Raw genomic sequence first — 17,552 nt, 5'->3', positions numbered from 1 at the left:
TCAAACTAATTTTAACTACACATTATACAAATTATGGTTAGGAAGAATTTGAGTTTGATTTCATACGTTAAGGATTTGGTACACAACAATAGCCCTAAGTTGTCCTTGCACGGCATGCACTGAATATTAATATCGACATATATTGTAGCAAATCCTATGCATAATATATGCGCACTCATGCATAGTCCTTTCCCAAAAAAGGAAACACTCGGATACTGACAACAAATCGCTTACATACGCTTGCATTTGCTGAATACCGAAACGGCAACCCAATATCGGCAAGGATTTGTTGCTGAACTTCGAAACAAATTGAAATTGAGCAGAAATTAAAAAATAAAATAAAATAAAATAATATAAAATTGAAGAAAAAAGGAAATATTTTTTAATATATTAAAGTTTTATATTAAATTTTTTATTCTTTCAATTTTTTATTTATTCGTATGCAATGATGTGCAAATAAATATCAGAAAAATATATATCAAAAATGTAATGCAAAAATTAATCTCCATGAATTTGTATCTGAACTTTTGCCAAAACGAGTCGAGCTGCATGCATGAATTTTGAAAGCAATTTCCTTTCGAAATTCATATTCAAATCTAGATTCATATATGAGCTTAAAAGTATTTAATAAGCAGCATGGAAATGATTTTCAACAGCATACTTCAATAGCAAATATTCTTCCATTTTTTGCATTGATGATCTTTTATCAGAAAGGGAACTACATAACTTTTAAGCAAGCAATTATTTATTCGGAGCAAAGTTAAACTGAAAAATTGTATTCAGAAAAATATTTATGTCAATATTTTAGTGAAAAAAATATTTTCTGGAATATAAAATACTCATAACATGTAAAATATTTTTTAATTAAGGAATGATGAAGGGATATCATCCTTCTGGTCTATCTATATTTGCTAAAAAGCAAAAAAATAATAATTATGTCAAGTATTTTTAATAATATTTTCTTAAAACAGATAGACTATGTATCTTGAAAACAATATTTAATTAGTTCTAAACCATTTTTTCAACATAGTTACCTAAGCAACACAACAACTTAATTCAAGCCAAGTACGACAAATGCATAAGGCAAATATGCACGGCAAGTGGTCTTCAGTGCATCATTATTAATTGTTTGCAACGGAAAATAAATAACTTAAATCATAAGATATAAATAAAAATATAATTCTTGGCGTATAACCATTATTGGACTACACCAAGCTCCAAATATTGATAGTCAAGCACTAACAACTACCTCGAAGTTCAAATACTGACTTACTAGTTAATCTTTCAAGACATCTATTGGTTTTCGTCATATCAGCCAATAAAATTTTAATATCTTAAGTCATATTTTGGCTTAAATGGCTTAGCTTCAATGATAAGGTAGATACATAAAAAGTAAATGGACGTTCATTATGTGTAGAAGTTCAGTGTAGCCTTAAAAAAAAGAATTAATAAATGTATTTAATATTGAATAATTATAACTCATACGTCCCGTGCAACTTTTCGTACTTCTCACAGAAAAAAACAGTACTTTAACATCAAATTGAAAAAAAGTGGTACATGACAAAAACAAAATTTTTTTACCCAATATATAATGAAATATTGTTAAAAATTACAAAAATTATAATATAAGTGCGGTTTTTTTGAGATAATATCTATAGTACATATACGTCGGAACAATCACAAGCCTTTTAATTTTAATGAATAATCTTTAAATAAATTATTATATATAACATTTAACTAAAAATTAACATATAAAACATAAAAAACTTAAAAATATAAATCATATTAAATTAATAATGAAATTAATAAATTAATAAAAGATATACCATCAATTTTTTATATAAAAAACAACACGACCTTTTAAAGTAGTACATGATTTTAATTATATATTTTAATTTATTATATTTTACATTAATTTGTCTTTATATTTATATTCATATTATATTATATTTACATTAATTATTATAATTCTTCTTATGTTTATAAAAATTCCTTTATAATTAAAATCATTTCTAAGACTTGTAATGAAGTCATTTTAATGTATAAAAATTCGATTGAAAGCTGTTGGTCTATGTTTTATGCCAAATTAGTAAAATTAATTGGAAATTGTTGAGAAGAATACGAGATCAGATCAGTACACTGCTGAACAAACAAACCCTACAAATTTATTTAAAAAAAAACGCAATTAAAACTAACAATAAATATTTAACTTTTAAAACTACTTCAATACTTCACGAAATTATTTTACGGAACTTCCTGTATATAGTAATAGTATATATAGTACAACAAGTCTAGAGTGAATATTAGTAATGACATCCCTCTCTATATTAATTATGGTATTACACCTTCTCTAATTGATCCAAGTTCTCTAATCAAATCTCTACCAAATAAGTTGAGACACAATGCTCAATAAATGACTCCAGATTTCCAAAAGCGACTTAAAACTTAAAAACATAGCTGGCGGTGGTACATTCTCTTGGAAATTTTATTTTATTTTTTTTTGGTCTGTATTTATTTATCTCCTTTTCGTTACGATACATATTACATCAGGATAATGTTCTTTACTGACAAAAAGGCAACCTGTCCTATACCACTATATTCATAAACCTTTAGATGATTTCTGATATTTTAGTTTTTTTTTTAAAACTTATAGCAAATTCTGCTAGCAGTAGTCGGAGTTCCTGAAAGCTTAAAATTATTCTTTCGATAAGTAAACAATTTCTGTTTAAAAAATATGAAAAAGTTATAGTAAGAATATTTAAAAAAATTATCCTAAGCTTTAGAAAATATAAAATGTCATCATTTTTCGTCAGTATTGAAGAAGTTACAACAGTTTGACTCAATTTTTCGAAAACCCATAATTACAAACGATTTAAAAACTAATAGGCGGATCATTGCCATTTTTTGGTTGCAGTTATATTTTTATATATGAAATAAATATAAATTGTTTAATTTAAATAGTTTTTAAAAATAAATGTTATATGAAAAATAAAATCTTATATGGAGGGTGACTACCGGGTGGATGATGGTGGATGGATTAAATACCGCGAAACTTTATGAACCTAAATTATAAAGGTATTTAGTGTACCAACACTTTTATTTTTTCACCTATCATAGTTTTTGAGATATTAAAAAAAATAAAAAGTTGACCATGTTTAGTTAACTTTACGAAAATCCGTTGAAAAATCGCAACGCTTCAAAAATGATTCAGTTTCCGAGCTCTGCTCTATTCCACTACATTTTTAATTAAAATTTCAACTTAAAAGTTTAAACTTATATTTTTTTTTTATAAAAACTATTAAAACAATATTTATAAATAAAAAATTTCATCATCAATAGACAAAACAATAAATGCATAAATTTTGATGAAAATGCAACTGAGAGAATATTAATCATATTCATGAAATAATATGACATGTCCTCACATCAAAAGCTCATTGTTGACCACAAAAATTGCAATAAATAAAGAATCAAATCGAATGTTAAAAATAAAAAAAAAACATATATAAAATAAAAAAAAATATATATATAAAATAAAATAAAAAAATTTAATAATTATGAATATACAAACAACAACGTGAAAAACTTTTGAATAAAGCTACCTAAAATGTAATGACTGTCACCAGAAAAACAAAAAAACTAAAAAAATGACTTTACAATTGCAAAGTTAATAAAGAATAAACAATAACAAATGTAAAAACAAAAACAAAAAGCAAAATGAAAAATGCCACAATATATAAAAAATGTGGAAGGAATGATACATAAAAGAAAATAAACGGCGCGTATACAATGAATAAAAATGGAAAGCAATCAAATTTCCATTCATAAAACATGCCGGTCAGAGCACACAAATAAAATCCACTGAGTGTGTTAAACTACAACAACAACAACAACATGAGAAACGACAACCATACTAACAAGTGTAGGAGCCATATAAAATGTAGTTAGTACTTGTAGTAGCAGTAGCGAACAACAATAACAATAACCAACAATAACCAACAACAACAAAAACAATAGCAACAACTCCAAATTACGCACTCACAAAATACATGAAACATGCATGCATAACAGCATAGCAGCGGCATAGCGGCATTAATAAACACACCAACGCACACAAATTATTTTTACCCCAAAGGAAAATATAGTGAAAATCGATTTTTACTTTAACGACTTCACATATTTCCCGACACTAAAGTAAACACGTACTCATACAAACTCCCGCAAACACAAACGCACATCAATAAACCAACAAACAAATATACATACACACACACACCCACACACACATGTACATATATCTGCATCAACGTATGTACAAGTACACACGATATTGCATGTAGACAACTACTGCACAGCCAAAGGCAAATAAAATATACAAAGAAAATATTTAGGTAAAAAGAAATGAATTGAAATGAACCACAAAAAAAAAACACTTAAAAACATAAAAACAAAAAGTTAAGTAAAGTGTTGCATGTGTGTTACCACTTTAATGGGCATACAAAAATGTTTGCTCCCTTGCGAGTATGCATTTGAATCTGAATGTGAGTTTGAGTGTGTTTGTGTTTGTGTATGTCTACGAGTGTGACAGTCGATAATAGTTGTAGTATTGGCGCTGTTGACCACTTCCTGTATTTGTACGGGAATTGGAGCATGAATACCTGCCTCTCAACCATAAACGGACAAAATAACTCACATCAATGCGAAACAAAAGCAAAATAAACCAAACTCAAAACGCAAAAAAAACAAAATTGTAAATAAATTTTTGTTTGATAAACGCGACTTGGTAGACGTAAATTGAAACAGAAAATAATTGAGAGAAAAAAATGTTGTTGTGTTTGATAGCACAAACATACTTCAGTCGGTTAAAACGAACTGTTATTTTGCATGCGACTTCATTCACGACTCATAAAATTCTTGTGATTTAAAAGTGAATTAAGTAAAAACTTTAATAAAGCAAAAACTGAGGATGCTTTCATTCACCTTTGATACTGTATATCGCAACTTTAATGATCCGATTATGAATACTAAATACAGCCGTTTAGTATGCAAATCTGGAAAGCTTCCTTATTAAATCCTTATGACGATCAGTAATCAATGACTACAGATCATCAATGATTCTTAAAGTGATCATAAAAACAAAGTCAGTTTGCAAAATATTTTTAAAAATTCAGCGATCTAACTGGATTGGTTATGGCATGCGAATGGAAGAAAGTACCACAGCGAGGAAGATATTGAATTCGATACACGCTGATGGGAAACACACAAGAGAACCACCGCATCATCGATGAAAGGATCAGGTAACCAATGATATAAAGGTACTCATTACTAACACAACTGAGGATAGCAAGCCACTAAATGGGCTGGCTAATAAAAGCCGCTGGTCGTGGCCAAAGAAGACTATTATCTATAGTGTCCTACTAATTTCAGAATAGAAAAAATTTCTTCTAATATTTATTTTGTTTTATTTACTTTATACTCAAAAGAACAATAATAAAAATTGCAGCAGTTTCGCTTACTTGATGTTAATTATATTCTCTCCGAATTATTAAATATTACTTATTTATTTACTGTAGTCCTCTTCTCCTAGTGGAGCAGAGAACTGCAACGAGTCATAATTTCAACATTCAGAGTGCGTTCGTAAAAAACCAAGTCTACCAAATAACTTAGTTTTATTTAAATATAATATTCATAATGAAATTTAATTTGACTAGAATCTACCATGAGAGCTCAGAACGCTCTTAATTTTTATTCTAAGATTTTATGTAATGTACACTACATAGAAGAAGAAATTCAAAATGTAAGGAGGATTCTGCATTTGCAAATACTTTTTGCTGTTATTATGCAAAATAAAAATCACATGTCTAATAACTATTTTCATTGCAATTTCCATTTCCTTTCGAAATCATTTTGAATTCATTGCTTGAAGTCTTGGATTGAATTGAATAGTACAGAACGCAAAAAAAAAAAAACTCTTCTCTTCAGATTTCCAGCAACTATTTTAGTAAAATGTTTAGAAATTACTTTACTATTCAATTTAGTAAATCTACAATCGCACAACAAACAGACTGACATATCCGTTCCGCTAATACTGACTTTGTTTATATGGCAAACTTTCACTTAGTACCGAAGCACCGAAGTACCGGAATACCGATGCAATGATATACGCACGACTCAATTCTATGTCACGTAAGATAATGCAAATTGTGTTTGCATACTAAATCGGACACAAAATGGTGTCACTTACGTTTGCTGCTTTCGGTTCTGAAGCTGAATCTGAATCTGATTCTGATGCTGATTCTGTCCCTCTGATATTTTTGTTCTTGTTTTTGTTTCAATTTTTCTACTTTTCATTTTTCTTGTTTTATTGTGAAATGTTTGTTTCCGTTTTAAGTTGATTTGTGTTTTACTTGCGGAAATTGCATTTTTATATCATTCATTCACCCCATTCATTTTGTATCTAAATTAAAAGCGAATATGAAAAGATTGTCAATGTCAATTTAAAATGATTGAAATTTTTTAAACAAAAATAAATGATATCGAACGATATTAAAAATGCAATAATATTGGAAAACTATAGTAGAAGAAAAACAATCGGAACGAGAATAAGAGAAATTCAGTAAGACGACAATATATTTTCTATTCAAATGCAATCAAATTTACATGAAAATTATATAAAATTATTTTTGCATTACTTCAAAGTGAAAAATGGAAAGCGGAAAGCGGAAAACTGCAGTTTTTCATTCGCTATATGAGAGGAAAAATTTTAAGAACATTTTATTGATTTAGATGAAATAATAATTTATCATAATTTATAATACATTTAAAAGCAATGGTAATGGTGTAGCCAAATGGCAATAATATATGTCAGTACTCCGTTCCTACTGAAATGTACCTAAAGTATTACTTAAACATGGAATATTTTCAATGAAACAAGGCTAATGGTCTTATAGGAACCATAAATTCATCACTCATATCGGAACAACTAAACATGATAGATCGATGGTGTATAGAAAATGAAAAATTAAAATCAAATTCCAAATCTGACGACAAATCTGATCTTTTTTTTATAGTAAAGATATCATAATACAAAGCTGTCCAGACCAGAACCGATCGTGAACCAATACACATCACTGTATAGATTGGAGAGCCGCAGAAACAAATACATACCATAAAAATACGGCGATAATATTATATTTATTTTAATTTTTATTTACTTTGCATACCATAAAAATATAATAATGCAATTTTATGAAAACATAACAAAGGAAAATAAGTGTAATTGTGGTATACTAGAAACATGTCACGGGCAATACAAATATTAGGCGCCGCGCTTTAGACAGTCCTATCATAATAGATTTGAAGTGGAACTAAACCGATTTATTTCATATTTTCATCAATTTTTATTAAAATAATCATTAGTACATGTGAAGAGAAACTATATCCATTAATTTATTTTTTTGTTTCTTTTTTCAGTTTTTCTTTTTTTATTTTAAATATGCCGTCCCTTATCCCGCTCCCTTTCTCTGCCCATGAACTCATTAATAACTCAGTGAATAGTAAACGTAAGGACTGAGCTCTTGGGTAAATATCTTGGATATATATTTACTCTTCAAAATAGTATAACTTTACCACTTTACAAACCGTGTAAAAAGTGTTCAAAATAATAAAATTATAGTTTTATATTATGGTATAAAATAATACGCAAAAAATCATGAATTAAACAAAATTTATTAATTGAATTTAAAGCAATTCATATTAAACGGCCATACAACTATATCTTGCATAAATTTTTAAGAGGTTGATTGGGGTATGACCTTTAACCGCTCCACCAAACTTTCTTTTAATTTTAGAAAAAAATCATACTGGTGCATATAGTATATATTTTGCGTGAGTTCAGTGGTTATTTACTTACATTCGTTGAGCATTCTGTCAAAAACTTTTGCCCGACAATAGTGATGGTTTTGTGCTATCGCTGAACATTCAAAAGTATAATTATGAAAACACCAAACGAAACAAATTTTATTTTAAAGAATTTTATTTTGTTTTAAAGAAAAAAGATCTTAATTGAAAAGTTCTCTCTTAAAAATTGATGAAATATTAGATCATTTGAGCCACAAAACAAATGTTAGTGTCCAAAATTTTTGGACTCCTCAATTATGCCTTTATGTTCTCTATCACAGCTACTTTTATCGGACTAACTATAATAAAGAATATTAAAGAATATGTGTTGTTAGAGTCAACACAGTAAATCAAGTCGATTTCATATTTGAAAAATGCAAAATGTAGAGGTTTTCGAAAACTAATGAACTACAACAACTAAAATTCTTTTTTTATATTATTTTTATTAATTGAATTTTTGCAAAATTAAATACGTATTTGTCAAAATAATTGAAATCGATAAGCTATATCAATTAGCTACTATATAAACTAACTAGCATTTCTGGTCTGGAAGCTATTTGATATATGTTGAATTTTAAGCTTAGATGTGGTATTCGTATTTAAATAAAACTTACAAGACTCAAGTCGGTGAGGTCGTATTTAAAATACCTGTAATCGCATTGTTCGACACAAGTCCAAAGGCTATTACTTGACATGGAAACACGTAGAGCATGAAAAGATGCTTGATAGATACTAGACTTTGACCCATGCCATCAAAAGGACTTAATAAGAAAATAGAAAAAATAGAAGTATACACTTCTCTTTGACAATGAATTCACAAATTGTGCGGATGTTGTAAGGAAGGGATTGTATGGGTATCGTATGAATGTTGTATGGATCTCGTATAACTATTGTATGTATATCGCATGAATGTTATATGAATATTGTATGTATGTGTGCGCATATATATATATGTATATTGTATGTATGTGTATATGTATATTGTTTGTATGCGTTTTGTTGCGCTAAATTAATCTGACAAAGTTTTGCGGCATTTGTGTACGACAAGTTTTTATTTTTAAAGTTTCGACATAATTTATTGGTCTGCAAAAATGCTTAATTTCTTTGTAGTTTTCTTAGCAATGAATGTCCATCTTCACAACACAAAAGTTTTACTTCAATATTTTTTTTTAACTGAAATGCGGACAAAAGCAAATACCGTGGTATAAAGTGTATTTATAGCGCATTTACCGCACTTAATTGTATTGTGTTTCATATTATTTTTTTTACATTTTATATTCTGAAGAAGTTTTATGCCCTGCTATGGTACTTCCCTCTAAATCAGTATAACTTACACATTTACACACTTACACAATTACACACTTACACAATTACTATTTATACACTTGCACACTTGAAAATATACAAATCTACGAGTACCTCATCTCGTTCATTGGCATTAAAGGCCTTCATTCCTTTGCTATCAAAACTTCCTTGCATTTATACTCGTACTTTTATTTGAAAAAGTTGTAAATTTAGTAAATTTAATTTGCTCATCCATAACACTTTTTCTATTTACATTTTCATGAGATATTCACTCTTATTTAAATTTAAATTTATATTCTTACTTAAAAGACAAAAAAAAATATTGGGGAAGAAGTTTTTATGGAAATTTATTGAACCGTAAAATTGTTTACAATTTGAATGCGGTAACAATTGTCCCCAGTCCCGGTAGCTGATATGTAGTAGGGAAGACGACCTCTTCAATGATAGCATAAAAATGCAATTTGATGTAGTTTCTTCGTATACTTTTTGGCTATCTTTTATTAACGTTTTTACAACTTTATTAGATTTTCAAAATGACCTTTTGAATATTAAATTTTGATGTTAAGCAGTCGATGGCTGTTGGCGTCGTCTCCGCATTCTTCCAAAAACTTCCGACTATTTCCGACTATTGACTGTTTGGTCGTAAGTTTAATATTGGAGCCCGTTTTCAACTTAACATGAGTTCGGTTAAATAAAATTTATTATATGTGAAGACATTTACAAAGAAATTGTATAAATATAAAGGAGCAGACAATTTCGTACGTTGATGAAGCGCATAATAGCACGAATATAAAATAAAAATTACTTAAAATTGGTCATTTACTTTTTAAAATGAAAACCCTTTCTCTCGAGGACGTTTCTGACAGAGATGTGAACTTTGGATATTTTAATGTGATGATGGTTGCTCATTTAAATAATTTACTTTGGGAAAAATATGATACGTATGTGATAATAAAATGTTTATTGTCAATTATATTCACAAATCGTAATTAAACAAAAGGCGCACAGAAGTAAACAGAATTTTCTTTGTAAGACATATCTATAGTACGACCACCTATTGAGGATTACATATAATGACAAACAGATCACAAATTGTAATTAAACAAAAGGCGCATAAGGAGAGCACAGAAGTAAACAGAATTTTCTTTGCAAGATGTATCTATAGTACGACCACCTATTGAGGACTACATATAACGACAAATAGATCCTTTGCTGTTGTACTCTGAGATTTCATTGAATATAAGCGGTGTTATTGCATCTAAAGTGACAGTTTGTTTGTTTGTTGTCAAAGGTGCAAAAACGAAAACTGAATAAGGAGTTAATATTGAATTTATTTTAAAAGTATTAAACCTTCTACCCAAAACTATTAACCAACCTAATCTAATTTGGAAAATATTATGAATGATTTATTTTAATAGATAAGAGTTATAGTTATAAATAGCTGTCTTCCACTAACTCACTAGGGCATAAAAGGGCTTTTCTGATATAAACAGTGCTAAAGTTAAGACTTGAGGGCTTTGGCAGCAAAAATAAATTAAATATTAAGATAGCAGCCCAATCACTAACCTTGGATTACCTTAGGTCAATCAACTATTGAGATCAAAACTACAAACCCTTAAACAAGAATAAAGGAAGAACCAGTTTGTTTATCTCTTATGTATTTTATATTAATTATTTATATTATATATCTATATTATTGCTAGAGATAGAAATAGTGAGAAATTCTATGTAACAAGTCTATGCTCCTGATATAGTATTATTAGTATAGTTTTAAAAAAGTTTTTACAAATCGAGCGAATAAAATAGGGCTGTCCAGACCAGATAAAAATCGCGTGCCAATACAAGTTACTATACAGATGGGAGGGCCGCAGAAACAAGCGCATACGTTCATAGTTTTTTTTTAAAAAAAATATAAAAATACGGTGATAACATAATGTTAAATTTAGTTTTATTAATTATTTATTTAAATTCAATTTTTCGGGATCCATAAAAATATAATAATGTAATTTTACAAAAATATATGAAAGGAAAATTTGAGTAATTGTGGTAGATTAGAAACATGCCAAGGGCCGCATGTGGTCCGTAGGCCGTGCTTTAGTCGAATAAATATGTACATATATATCTATTATATATATTTTATTAAAATTTTGAAAGCTATCTTGAAAGCAAACTTTAAATGATAATAAGATATTTCTATATTTCACTAACTGAAATACTTTAATCCAATGTGTATTAAGTTTTGCATTTATAATATAATATTAAAGTGAGCGTGTGCTGTCAGTACATAAGGTATATGTATAATCTGCACATATTGCTGGTATTTATTTTGCAGAAATGAAATCAGCTGTGGAACTGTTTAAGGAAGAAGAGGAAGAGAAAAGGACATGTTATAACGCATTTAAAACAAGTAAAAACTTGGGGTCCTGACTCTTGAGAACGCACATTTTAAACTTTTATATTTTGTTATGCTTCTTCATGAACTCCTTCATCTTCGTTTGTGTAACTTTACACAATTTAATAAAACTACAATGCTAGAACAAAAAGTATGATAAGATGAAAATAACAACACCAAAAATAAATAAAAAAGGAAGAAAGAAGTACGAAAAAAGTAAGAAAAAGAAAAAAAAATTAGACAGAAAATATAAAAGAAATGAAATAAAAGAAATACAAAACAATAAATTGGTGTTGGGGAAATAGAATATCACAAGAGCACATCCGGTATTGCAGAGCATTAAATGGCAATGCATGAGGGGCGGAAGTTGGTGTCGGTGCACTTAGAATAACAAGTGATATACGTATAGAGTGGAAGGCTGACTTTAAAGGGAAGGACATTACGCGCACCCAATGCAATTGCAATAAATCGCAAACAATGTACACATGTCGACATATTCGCTGCACAACAAAAGTTGGGATTGTTCGGGAGAAGAAACTAAAAACTTTATATTTTCCAAGCTCATTTTATATCTCAAGTGTTGTGCAACGACGTTTTTCTTATATGTTTTTTATTTATTTTTAATTTCTCGGATATACTTTAGTACTTCACTTTTGTTTCAATATGTTTTTAATTTTTTTTGTTGTTTTTCTCTGTCTTTGTAGAATTTTATTTTATTTATTTTTGTTTTTTTTTTTTGTTTTTATTTTCTTAATTCTGCCATTTGCGAATTATTGTCGCTACAGAATTACAATTTAAAATAATTTTACACTAACATTTGTCTTTGGAATCGTATCTGCTGTGCTGTAATTTCTTGAAAGTACGACAGATAATAGTTTCTAAATCATTTAAGTTGAAGGAGGAGAATAATTTAAAACTTCAGCTATTGTGAGCTTTAACTACCGTTACTACAAGTAACTATAAATTCTTGAAATTTTAACGAAGTCATTTTATTGTAGCGCATAGATAAAATATATAAGCGGAATTACACGACAAAAGTTGCCAGCAAACTTGCAATCGAGCCACTACTGCTGCGAATAGTTGCGGAAGTGAGTTACATTGTTTGATGGAAAATGTGGATAGGAGAGTGGATGGAAGAGTGGATGGAAGAATGGTGCTGTTTGGGAAGCAAAGAAAATACAATTTTATTTAATTAAGTATAAAAGTTCTATAGAATAACAATGTTGAAATTATGAAATATGCCTTTATAATACTTTATGTCAACTCAAAGAGTTAATGATTTGAAAAGTTGCAGATTTTCCTTTATCCAAAGACTTAACTCGAAAGACGATTTACAGACACACAACTTAATAAATTTTGTTTTCTTCCTCTACTTGCAGGTTTAAATTGTGAGGAAAATGTCGACGAATGTATGTCAAATCCATGTCAGAATGGCGGACATTGCCGTGATAGAACTAACGGGTATACATGCACATGTCAAGCGGGTTATCTTGGCGTTCATTGCGAGCAGGATGTTGCTGTATGCGATACGGGTAAGTTTCCACAAAAAAAAAATCATTGTTCTTTTTATACACTACTTATATGTGTAAAAGCGTGAGTAATGATGTGAGATTTTGACTTCAAATTCTTTGATCCAATAAACTAAAGACTCATATGTCTGGTTGCTAATGCTTGGTGGGAGTATATTAAGTGAAAATTATAGAAAGAACATTTCCCCAATGCTTTTCGATGGAATACGGTAACAATGTCAATGCACTGCTTTTTGTAAATTTAAGGTAATATATAAAAATTTACCGACAATAAATCTTACAACCATGTTTTGCAGACACTAATGGTCACGTCAAATATAAAACTGTTGTTGTTTTTTTCATATAAATTAAAAATAGAAAGGTTTCGAACAGTAGTGAACTACAACCATAAAAATTATTTTTATATTATTTTAATTAATTGAATTTTTGACTAACCATACAGCTGTTTCGAGTGTTACCAAATACAAATCATTAGTAGTGTTGGAATTATTTCTTGTATTTGATTATTCGTAAATAATTTTCAAAATAAAATATAATTTTTAAAATAATATGAAAATAATTTTTGTTGTTGCAGTTCACTACTGTTTGAAACCTCTCCATATTTAATTTATATTATAAAAAAAAACAACAATTACTGGTCTTTTCAAAACCCAATATTTCAAAACCGAGCAGTAGCAGGTTTAACCATTTCAGGCACAGACTCACTGTCCTTTTAAAAATATGGAACAAACTACGACTATCACGTTCCAAACAGCCAAATAATATGTTAAAGCAACTAAGGTTAACCTAAAAGACCACCAGAGTTGTGGTGTATAGTTTTTACCAAATGGTAATAATAATAAATTAAATAACAACAATTATTCTTCTTATAATTTGAAAACCACAGATGAGAGACACCACTACAATCTTTCCCTACATGTACCAATCTATGTTACCATGCATTGATATGAATCCAATTTGTTACTCAGTGTGTTTATAAAAAATATTTCTGTAATTATACTTTTAAGTGTTCTGCAATGGCACAAAGCTAACGTCTTGAAAGAGCATTTAGCAAAAATCTCTACGAATGTAGTCAACCAAACAACGTACTCACCCGACATGTCACCATCTGAAGCACTTAAAGGTCATTCCCTTAACGCAGATTAAGTCAAGAAAGAAATTAAATTTGACTTGATTGATGATTTTTTCTTGTTTTTCAATATTAATTTTAATACTGCTCAAATGGATTACAAGAAGTCATTATTTTTTAGTCTCTAGGCTTACTCAGCTGTACTTTCTTTCTTTATTTTTAAAGTTTGAATTAATCTGATTGCAATATGCTTCCGAAAACAAAAGAATTAGAACATATCAGCACCAATATGTTACAGCTCCACAAATCTCTATAACATCTGCCGTTTTATATGTGTTTAAATTGTAATTTTCTACCGTGGCTTATGATGTTTAAACACTATTCAGAATTCACTCATGTGCCACAGTTTACTCCTGTACTTTATTAGAGTGCATATATACAACAACAAATCCCGCATTCCATGTTGGGCTACTTTTACCAACATTCTATTCCATTCCTAGCATATCCATACCTTATCACACCGCAGTGAATATTATGCAAATTCTCTATTCCATTGGCCCCATTCAATAGCAAAATTAACATTCCAAACTTGTCTCTTTTCACATTCTAAAGCGATTAAATTTTCTTTGATTATTGCTTGACATTTTCACAAAGTACAATCCCTAGTAACGCATCCTTTCAAATGCTGTGCAACACACTCAACTGCAAGGATCAAATAGAGAACAAAAGCAATCTAATTATCTTCTTTTGATTTTTATTTACAGGTACCGGTGCACGTTGTCAGAATGGTGGAGAGTGCATCGAAGGACCTGGGCTCGAGTTTTCTTGTGAATGTGCTGAGGGCTGGAAAGGCCGAATTTGTCAAGAGGAGATAAACGAATGTGAATCAGCGCCATGTCAAAATGGTGGCGTTTGCGTTGACAAATTGGCTGCATATGTGTGTGCCTGTCCAATGGGCTACACAGGTCCGAACTGTGAAGAAGAAATACTTATATGTGCAGACAATCCATGCCAAAATAATGCACTCTGCTTAATGGAGGAAACTGTGCCAACATGCTATTGCGTGCCTGATTATCATGGTGAAAAATGCGAATACCAGTATGACGAGTGTCAATTAGGACCACGCTGCATGAATGGTGGTGTTTGTATTGATGGTGTTGACACATTCTCTTGCTCATGTCCACCGTTGTTGACGGGCATGCTGTGTGAATGCTTAATGATTGGTGAGGATTCATTAGATTGTAACTACACAGCACCTTCTACAATTTCGCCGCCAACAACAAAACCAATTGCACCAACTGAAACAACACAACGCGTACAGGAGTTAACTACACTTGCAACAAAAGATGAAACATCAGCTTCCGTATCGGATGAGAAAATAGATGTTGAGCATAAAGCAGTTTCGGCTGAAACCGAAAAGAGTATTGTAACTGTACCTATTACGGTAACTACTACACAACCAACTCCAGCCATATCGATAGAAGATAGCAGTATTTTCACAACTGAAGCTTCCATACCGTATTCGGTGGACTCAGTCGGTAGTTCAGAATCGGCCTACTCATCTGTAGGCAGCGGTTCAGTTGAAGTAGGCACTTCCGACGAATATACAACCATTTCACGATTTGACGTAAGTGGAAGCCAAGAAACTACAACTGCTAAACCTATTACTGCTGGTACCGAATTAGACTACACACCGGTATCACAATCGGTGGAAGTATCAACGAGCGCTGAATCCGAGGAACAGCCACCAATTATAGTTTCTACACGACCCACTTTTACACATCATGTTACAACGATTGAAAGTAAATTCTCCATTGATTACTCCACAACACGTCCAACATGGGTTTCGCCCACCTATTATCCCACAATAACAGTTGCAAAAAGTACACTAAAACCAATTGACATTGGAATTTCAATTGCACCCACCGAATTCACTGATTACCCCGAACATGATATTACCACAACACATCGAATCTGGTCTGATATATCCACCACTGCAGCACCATTCTTTACTGAATATCCCGAAGTTTCGGTAACAACACGTTACCATGACTTTGGAAGTAAGGACTTAAGCACTGGCATCGGTAGTGGTGTACGTATTACCACACATCCACCATTAACACCTCCCTACTATGCCACAACGCTATCACCTTATGACTTTGAAACTCCCGAAGTAACAACAACGACACCAACAACAACAACGAGCGCCGAGAATGTAACAAGACAATTTACACCATACACCACAAGTCTGCCACATGAGTCAATTACATATCATCATGGTATGCATATCACTGAGCATCCACATCGCGGCACAACGCCATTGTCAATTGATATTACCACCATACAGCCCTTATACACAGAGGACTTAGTAAGTCCGCAGCTGCCAGCGATAATAACAGAAACACCACTTCCACCGGTAGTCATAACAACAACCGAACGCAAACCCATTATAACTTACATGCCACCAACGCAACCACCCACACAACCTCCCACTCAACCACCCACACAACCACCACCAACACAGCTGCCCACTTTACCATCGCATCCTACAATACCGCCGCAACCAACGATGCCAGTTTACAGCACATATCCGCCCGTCATCACAAAAACACCGATTATAGCAAGCAGCGAAGAAGTTGACAGTTCGAACACAGTTGCGCCCGGTGGCGTTGGTACTGGCATCGGTCCGGTCACTGGTGTTGATAATGCCACCAACGCTGACTGCCTCAAGCAAGGCTGCTACAATGGTGGTACTTGCGTAACAACTTCTGAAGGCTCGAGGGTAAGTGCAACTTTTTTCTCTTTCATAAATTTTATAAATATTTTATTGAAAGTTTGCTCTGATCTTTTATGTTGGAATACGAGTTTACATGCAAGTATTTTTATGTTTATTTTTTCGAGTCTATTCGCCGACAAGGCTTTCTTGTTGTTATTAAGTCAGTGCTGGTGTACTGGGGTAGGGTCGAAGATAAGTGTGGATGTGTATGTATTGCGATGGGCACCTATGTGGCAATTATTTTGCATACTGCAATCTTCCGCACTGAATAAAAATAGCAAAGATACAGTTTAAGCAAATAAAAGAAAAAACAACAGCGCACTTAACTTGTAAAAAATATTCGTTTAAAAAAAGGTTAATTATTATTCGGGAATTAAAAAAGTGTGCGAAATATACAGGAGAAAAGGTTAAAGTACAATATATTCTTTTTGCATATTAAAGCACACAGTGTTAATATGAACCATAGCTCTTTTTCTCAACAAAATACATGTAACGAAGTTTATTTTATTATCATTTTTTATAAATTCAAATATTATGGTAAAAAATTTACTCATATAAAATTAATTAATTAAATTGACAACT

The 17,552-nt window shown here is 30.8% G+C and overlaps 2 protein-coding genes across 2 annotated transcripts in view; one reads left to right on the top strand and one right to left on the bottom strand.

The window, feature by feature from the left end:
- Positions 1-17,552, top strand: part of LOC119689675 (protein eyes shut) — a 94,881-nt gene that overhangs the window by 23,683 nt on the left and 53,646 nt on the right. Inside the window, exons 3-4 of the mRNA XM_038104557.1 lie at positions 12,976-13,128; positions 14,959-16,976. Of these exons, the coding sequence (XP_037960485.1) occupies positions 12,976-13,128; positions 14,959-16,976 (2,171 nt within the window). The remainder of the gene's footprint in view (positions 1-12,975; positions 13,129-14,958; positions 16,977-17,552) is intronic.
- LOC119689676 overlaps positions 1-17,552 on the bottom strand; it is a 152,826-nt gene that overhangs the window by 86,040 nt on the left and 49,234 nt on the right. The window lies entirely within an intron of this gene.

Source organism: Teleopsis dalmanni, chromosome X (genome assembly GCF_002237135.1).
Source record: "Teleopsis dalmanni isolate 2A chromosome X, ASM223713v2, whole genome shotgun sequence".
Classification (NCBI taxonomy): Eukaryota; Metazoa; Arthropoda; class Insecta; order Diptera; family Diopsidae; genus Teleopsis; species Teleopsis dalmanni.
Note: the sequence above shows the minus strand (reverse complement) of the source record. Positions and strands in the feature narration are given on the sequence as shown.